Here is an 8209-nt window from a genome sequence, read left to right as displayed (position 1 = left end):
TGGTCACATGTTGCCCCGCCCTCGAAGTAACCGACCAATCCAAAAGCGAGCGCGCAGCCATGTTGAATTGTCAATAATTTGAAAGAAAAGACAATAGAGCGTTATTATTAACTCTAGTGGATTTCTCCAAAGGCAGGAAAAAAAGACGGTATTTTTTTTTACCTCCGAAAAAATATATATACTTTAACGCTACACATGTAACGTTAAACAGCATAACAACCAAAAATATCGTTGTTTGACTGGATGTAGCAAACTTAAGGTAAGGCGACCGAACTCGAGTGAGCTGCTAGCTGAACACAGCGTCCATACTATGCTAACTCGTTCAGCTAGGAAAAGTTGGCACAAAAGTTGAGAAGTTTACTTACATATTTTTAAATAAATGATCAGTATTAAAGCGTCTCCACAAGCAAGACCGAGTTCGTCATTACTCGCTCGCTCACTGGAGGGTTAAAACTAGGCGTTGCGACATTTCAAGTTTTAATAAAAAAAAAGTTTGTCTACTTTCACTTGACAGCAGCGTGTTAATGAACATTAGCATACACTGGCAGCTATGACTTTCATGTACTTCCAATGTTAACACGTTGACGACTAGTATCTGACGTCGTTTAGACATCAGCATAACATCACAGTCGCACTGAGAACGTATAGTTGTACTTGAGTTACTTTGTGAGTTGTCTTTAACACACTACGTCTGATTTGTTTACATGACAGATAACCTGGAGTTGAAGCACTTTCCAGACTCCCCTCAACATATAATGTGAAAAGAATCCAGGTGGAACAATATAGACTAAAACAGAGCAGTGCAAACAAAGAACTCAAGATTTCTGCCATTGGCACATGAATGTATTAAGCACTCAAGACACCACAGTGTAACATACACCAATGAACAGGATTGATATTTTCTGCAAAGATAAGATGACCTTTTAGATAAACACCCTAAATTAAACATTATCATGTATGTCCGGTTATTTATTTATTCATATGAATGTTCATTTCTCCTTTTTTGGAGCAATAGCTTGTAAATAAACATAATTCACACACAGGGCTCTTCTTTTCAAGGGTCCTGTTGCCAGATAGTCACAAAGAGCAGTGCAGTTTTTATTATTTTAGTTTCTACAGCTTCAGAGATCAGGGACAAAAATCACTGTAGAGAATATTGGCAACATGGCTACAGCAAGGACAGCAAACCCTGCAGCGATGCAGGCCTTGAACAAAGCTGCAAATGGGCAACTCGCAGAACTAACCAAGCTTGCTGCAGCTCCTCCACAGTCGGGATTCAGTGGGAGGCAGCAGCCCCCCAAAAGGAGCAGTATTCCTCAGACTAGCAGGGGTATTAAGTAAGACATCCATTCTCTTATTCTGTCCCTTTTTGAAGTATCTCACTTAATCACACCTTCAGCTAAATTGAGTTTTTTTTGGGGCATGACCACTAAGCAATTTCCTACACATTGTAATGCATGCAACAGTGGGTGGCATCAATTAAATATGATATTAAATATATCTATAGAAACTGTTTTCTAATTTATGGCAAATATGGTTGATATGAATGATTATTTTTAATCCGTTATCTTTGTGTTTCTTTGATCTTTTTACTTGGAAAAAAAAAGGTTTGGAGATGATTGGAAAAAGTGCCTGGAACTTCCTCCAAAAGACAACCGAATGAAAACATCGGTAAAGTAGCTCTATGTGCCGTTATATATATATATATTTTTTTTAAACATTATTTAAAAAAATAGAAAAGCTAATGTTTTCCAAATTTAAGACTGCATGACATTTAGAAAACTCAATAAGGCCTTTGTCTCCACATTTGAAGAAATTTCTGGTTTACAGCAGCAAACTGGACAGTAGAAGCAGACTGTATTAAAACATTTTTAAATATGTCTACATTGTGTGCATATTTTACATCAGGCATCGAGAATGAGCAGCAGCAGTATATAAATACAATATATGCAGATTTTAACGCTATCTGTGCATTCTGGCTGGACAACTTCACTGACTGTTTTCTGCTTTTTCACAGGATGTGACTTCAACCAAAGGAAACGAATTTGAAGACTACTGCCTCAAGAGGGAACTTCTCATGGGCATCTTTGAAATGGGATGGGAAAAGCCGTCCCCTATTCAGGTACATTTGGATATTAAAATCGCTGTACTTTTTGGGTTTGTTGATGGTATTTTTAACTGGACTTGACATTGTATATTTTTCACCGGTTTTGTTTGTTTTGTTAGTTGGTCAGCAGAATTACGCACAAACTACTGGGAAAAAATGACTTACGTAATTTTTGAAAGTTTTTTTCATGCTACATGTACATTATCAACAATTTAATAGTTTTCTTTTTGTATTAAAGCTCAATAGATTTAAATGCCCCTGAAGTGAACTTGAATCATGATATTAAATTATCATATAGGAGGAGAGCATCCCCATTGCCTTGTCGGGCAGAGATATCCTAGCTCGTGCCAAAAATGGAACGGGAAAAAGTGGCGCCTACCTCATTCCTCTCTTGGAGAGGATAGACCTGAGAAAGGATCACATTCAAGGTCAGTGTGTTTCCTCCTCTGCTCAAGCCTTTTATAAATAAAAATAAAAATCATGATGAACAATGGACTAACCATTTACCACACGTGTCATCAACCCTCACATTTCATCAGCCCTCCCACTTGTGTCTCAATCTAGCCTTAGTTATAGTGCCCACGAGAGAGTTGGCTCTGCAAGTGAGCCAGATCAGTATTCAACTCAGCAAGCACCTTGGGGGAATCAAGGTCATGGCTACCACCGGGGGTACCAACCTGAGGGATGACATCATGCGCCTAGATGACACAGGCATGTCTAACAATGGCTTCTATATTCATAATAAGACTTTTGTTTGTGTACTTAAAAATGCCTACAGTTTTTGATATATCACCCTAGGTTTGTTTCTCATTCAGTCCCAGACATTTTTCAAACGACAAACCCTACAGTACTGGCCATTTTAGACTATTTTGAATGAAGGCACACAAAATATAGTGTTTTATGGCTATATAAACATGGAACCTACCGAAGGAAAGATGAGACTCTCGTCTTTCATCAGAAAAAAAAGTTTGTTTCAACCTTTTATTGGTCTTTAGTAATCAGCAGTAGAAGATAGGTAAGTTTCAGGAAAATATCATTTCCAAACAAGAAAAGGGAGAAAAGCAGTTTTTGTGAAAAGATACATTTCAAGCATAACTTTCACTTTGACACAATTTTTTTGCTTTTGTGACATCTCAAATATTTAATTATACCACAACATAAACAATGCAAAAAAGGGTTGTTTGACATCAAAATAACAATTTGCAAATATGACACTTATGAACCATTTACAAATTTCACGTGTGGAACTAAATTGTGTGTGCGCGTGCATGCATTAAAATTTCCTACAGTGTGTAACCTTCTGCACGCACACTCCTCCATGCTCTCTCACTTTCTCTTTGCTGTCAAGTGTCTTAATACATGCAAATGATCCATGCCGAGCTCTTATCAAATGCACGTCAACCACCTTGTGGCCGTTTTTATGGCTTAAAACTAACAGTGACATCTATTAGGGTGCACTTGCGTCACCACCTCATTTTGCCTCTTGCGCAAGAAATGTAAAAGATGTATAAATACGTGTTTGGGTTTATAAAAACGTATAAATACATGATTGGTATTGAGTGAGTTAATAAGGGGGAGGCACTCCTCCCTTTAAATTTTGGCACCGATCCACAAATTGATTATGTAGTAGAAAATAGTCCAATAAGTTAGCTTCATGCAGAGATTGAATTTATTCAAAATCTTAAGTGAATAAAATGTGAACATTTCAGGTGCCCGTATGAGTTTTGTTCTTGGCACACTACTCCCAATATAGTGACAGCAGGCATGCATTAACTCAACTGCAGAGAGCACCACGTGTCTATTATGGCCACCCTAAGGCTTTAGTTGCATCGGATGCCTTTCGTTGTATTCTGTAAATGCTGAAATTATAGCAGGGTATTTGTTCACCTATGTGTAGCGTAGTGTATCAACGGTGACTTACCCCCGACTTTGTTCCGTGATCGGAGCTCTGGTCGGATTTCGGTGAGGAGGAACGTAGTTCTGGTTAGTTTCTGGAGTCTCTTAAGTTAAGCGTTTTGCTACGCAAAACAATATGCGTTCAAAAGAGTAAGACATTTGCATCACAAAACCGTTGCTAACAAAAAAGTCAGACCTCTCAGTTGCTCAGCGTTATCTCCTCTCTCCGTTCATATCACTACGCGCTCTCGCCTGTCCGGTTTTGCAGCGGTCTCCATCCGCGCATGTAAACACTGGAACGCACACACACACACACACACACACACACACACACACACACAACAATGGACAGACGAGAGTGTGTAGTGATACTTCAAATGCAGCTACTGCCATCTTGTGGCTTTAGTTAAACCCTAGTTCAGGAGGTTGGTCACAGGTACAGCTGTTAGTGGAAACGTTTTTACCCGGGGCCAAGTGGAGACCCCGGCAGTTATTGGGGCTTTGGTAGTTAATTGAATAGAGGCATTAATTGGAGCATTTACAGTAATATGCTTGTGTCTGTTTTTGAACAAAAAGTGCATGTAGTGATTGCCACACCAGGAAGAATACTGGACCTGATGAAGAAGGGTGTGGCTAAAGTTGATAAGACACAGATGATGGTGATGGATGAGGTAGGATTTGACTTTTCTTGTTCTACATTTTGTGCTTCTTTACATTGTTTTAATTATTCAAACTTCTAGGCAGATAAGCTCCTCTCTCAAGATTTTGTGGTCATCATCGAAGAGATTATCGGCTTCCTACCGAGAAATCGGCAGATTCTGCTTTATTCTGCGACCTTCCCCATCAGTGTGCAAACATTCATGGTAAAATTTGACATGACGATGACTTAAAAGTACAGATAACCAGATTTAAAAATCTGAATGTATTATTTGCCTCCAGAGCAAACACTTGCAGAAACCGTATGAGATCAACCTGATGGAGGAGCTGACCTTGAAGGGCATCACTCAGTATTATGCTTACGTGACTGAAAGGCAAAAGGTCCACTGTCTCAATACACTATTTTCTAGGGTAAGGCTTTAGCACTGCAACCTCTCTCGTGGCACATTACAGTACTGTTTTATTGGAAAAGCTAGTGGAAAATTGCATGGTAAAAAGGTATTCAACCAGTTTGCTATTGGCAGGTTTGACATGACAGAGTCTATGTAAATAAATTAAATAATGTAAGTTAAAAATCATACAAAGGCTTTAATCTGTTTCTTCTACAGCTTCAGATCAATCAGTCCATCATATTCTGTAACTCCACTCAGAGGGTGGAGCTTCTGGCCAAAAAAATCACCCAACTGGGATACTCGTGCTTCTACATCCATGCCAGGATGATGCAGGAGTACAGGAACCGCGTGTTTCACGACTTCAGGAATGGACTGTGCAGGAACCTGGTCTGCACAGGTGTGACGAAGGAATTCATTGTGCATTCCTCAAATTGGCTGTTAATGATAAATGCTTTGCCTTGCAGACCTGTTCACTCGAGGAATTGACATCCAGGCGGTCAACGTGGTCATCAACTTTGACTTTCCCAAAAGTGCAGAGACCTACTTGCATCGTATTGGAAGATCAGGTGAAGATCAAGCAGCTTACTTCTACCAGCCTCTATTAGGTCATAGATTATTAATTCAGTTTCTCTCAGGGCGCTTTGGTCACTTCGGTCTAGCCATCAATCTGATAACTTCGGAAGACCGCCACACCCTGAAGAGCGTCGAGGACCAGCTGGTCACCGACATAAAGCCCATCCCTAGCAACATTGATAAGAGCCTTTATGTTGCCGAGTTTCACTCTGTGGACCCAGAAGACGACGACGACGACCACCACCACCACAACCACCACCATCATGGCAACAATGAACCCAATAATACCAAACTTGCTCCAGCCTGAGTAAATGTGGTACGTTTCTTTAGGGGAATAGCGCCCAAGTCCTTTTTCGTATGCATTTTTCAATGAGAACTTTGCACACCTGCCCATTTTCTCAATCAAGCCAGAAACTAGGTCCGCTATCATGCAAAACTGACTTTTTAATGATGTTCTAATACTAATATGTGTCTATGAGCACCAAACATAAGAATATACCATCTCCTTCACTTGTTTGCTCTAATTTTGATAGAAGAGGTGCTCAGACTGTTGCTTTTGAAGTTCCTTTCTCATGGACGTGGTACTGCTCCGCTTCTGACCTGCTCCTAGCTCAATGAGCACGCCCCATGTATATGTACACCCACCACTTGGCAGAAGACAGCCTCGTTAAAAAAAGCAAAAATCAGGCTTTGCTACAGATCTTAAAATAAAGCCTGAAACTCTTCCAACTATCTGTCAGTCAGCTACAGATGTGGGAGCTGAAAGCATTTTGTCTTTCTTTAGCAACTGGGCTAACTGAGCTTGATGATTCTGTTTAAATGTAATGTTAGCACTGTAGCTCACAAGACCGTTAAGTTACATGCATTACTGTAACTATGCCGGTGTTGTGAACGTTTCTCCTCCTGTTCAATACTTCCCACAGGACATCTCAGGACTACTTGTGGTGTTGGGTTGCAGGGTAGTGTTAGTTGATTGTTGTGTATCAACTTACCTGTTAGGTGTTGTGCTGTTTGTTTGGTTTGTACCATGAGTAAGACCGTCGTTCTGTTTGATAACCATGTGCCTGTCCCTTTGCACTGTTGTCATCTACTGTACAGAGTTGTAGTTGCAATCCACTTAGTCCTATTATAATGCATTTGTGACATAAATTCCAGCATTATGGCTAGATTTTAGCCAACATACTTCCAATGCACTATTGTGTGATCGCTGAGACTAATTTAAAACGGGGAAAAAATGAAATGAAAAGAATGGTAGAATATGGGATCTTTTAAACCACAAGTATGTTTAGCTGACAGTAACAGCCAATGCCCTTCCAATGTAAAGCTGTCTCACTGACAACTTGGCAAGGTGTTGTTTTCACTTTAATTAGGAATGATGTCACGTAACTTTACGGCAATGACACTCGTCTCCTGTGAAGATGGACTAAGAGCATTTTGTTGGCCCTTCAGTCCAGCGTATTAACACGCCAAAGTGATCTAGTCCAATGGAGCGCGTGTACTACAAGTGATAATGTACCGTATCCTCTAGCATCAAGAAGATTAGGTGGAGTTTTACAGGTTTTAGAGGTGAAAGGTCATGGTTTGCTCGCTTCAGCCAGCACAACAACTCAGAGCCTCTCAGCACTTGAGTGGCCAACAATTGCTTTCTCATTCTAAATCTGTTTTTTGTTTTTTTCCCCAGGAATAACTGATGGCAACTAGCATGGCAAATATTTGGCTCAAGACACCATGTGAAGATTGTCCAATGTCACTTTTTTTCGCTTTGTTTACTGCAGTTACCTACTCTGTTTGTGTATCACGCATCACCAGGTTTTTCTCCTTTCATATTTCATCACCTGACATGTAAGACTTCAACACAACCTCTTCTCACAGTGGAAGCACTCCTTGGCATGATTGCTGGATGTGGTAATATCAACCATATTGTCACTGTCCAACAAAATGATATCTCCAAGTTTTGTCATTTTTTTTCTTTTTATCAAACGAGGACCATTTTGACTTTTTTTTTTGGGCGACATTTTTCCAAATCTTTACAGAGACCTTTATTAATTAAAAAAAAAAGGCTTTATCTCGATGAACAATCTTGATTTCTTAGAAGAATCGTAAAAAATGACTTTTTAAAATACAATTTCTTTTCAGCTTTTTCATTTCAAAAGTGGGATTTCTTTGTTTGGCCAAGTACAATACCAGCTAGCACCAGCATGGGCGCTGTCTAACTGCCCTTTAGAATGTTCAATTATGAAGGGTCATGACCAAAAGTTATTCCACAGTGTGAAAGAGAATGGCAAAGGTTTATTTTCTGTATGGTGTCAATGCCAATGCCCAAAATAAAAATCACATGAGCTTTAGACGTCCTTGTTTTTTTCCCATTAGGTACATTTTCACAGGATCAAGAGCTGTCAAAAAATATTTTGACATATGAAGTATTAAAAATATGTTCATAGCTGTGATGTTTAATAGCTACATGAGGTATTGTGGTGGCTCATTAGATTGCACAGATGTAGCCAACATTCTGGCCAGTGTGTGTACAGTATTTTTGTAATATCCCTCAACATGAGTAGTCGCCAACCCGATTTTTGGGACTTTT

At 39.6% G+C, this 8209-nt stretch overlaps 1 protein-coding gene across 2 annotated transcripts; it reads left to right on the top strand.

The window, feature by feature from the left end:
* Positions 1–83: 83 nt before the first annotated feature.
* On the top strand, positions 84–7970 carry LOC129185687 (probable ATP-dependent RNA helicase DDX6). 2 transcript variants are annotated; one of them, XM_054783045.1, is made up of 13 exons: positions 84–259; positions 712–1337; positions 1608–1671; positions 2018–2122; positions 2406–2535; positions 2672–2818; positions 4580–4674; positions 4744–4866; positions 4943–5071; positions 5269–5449; positions 5517–5618; positions 5688–5941; positions 7307–7970. In XM_054783045.1, exons 2-12 carry the CDS (start codon positions 1165–1167, stop codon positions 5930–5932), a joined length of 1494 nt encoding a protein of 497 aa, XP_054639020.1. In that variant the 5' UTR covers positions 84–259; positions 712–1164; the 3' UTR covers positions 5933–5941; positions 7307–7970. The 2 variants fall into 2 exon arrangements, with proteins under 2 accessions (XP_054639020.1, XP_054639021.1); XM_054783046.1 differs by having other exon boundaries at positions 84–1337.
* Positions 7971–8209: the final 239 nt, after the last annotated feature.

Source organism: Dunckerocampus dactyliophorus, chromosome 7, assembly GCF_027744805.1.
Source record: "Dunckerocampus dactyliophorus isolate RoL2022-P2 chromosome 7, RoL_Ddac_1.1, whole genome shotgun sequence".
Lineage (NCBI taxonomy): Eukaryota > Metazoa > Chordata > Actinopteri > Syngnathiformes > Syngnathidae > Dunckerocampus > Dunckerocampus dactyliophorus.
Note: the sequence above shows the minus strand (reverse complement) of the source record. Positions and strands in the feature narration are given on the sequence as shown.

What these genes read in the sequence shown, in the direction of transcription:
- LOC129185687 (XM_054783045.1), top strand. Translation starts at nt 1,165, where the DNA reads ATGGCTACAGCAAGGACAGCAAACCCTGCAGCGATGCAGGCCTTGAAC. An exon ending in GAGAAAGGATCACATTCAAG is followed by an intron (nt 2,536 to 2,671) that starts GTCAGTGTGTTT and finishes GTCTCAATCTAG; the next exon opens with CCTTAGTTATAGTGCCCACG. An exon ending in AGATGATGGTGATGGATGAG is followed by an intron (nt 4,675 to 4,743) that starts GTAGGATTTGAC and finishes TCAAACTTCTAG; the next exon opens with GCAGATAAGCTCCTCTCTCA.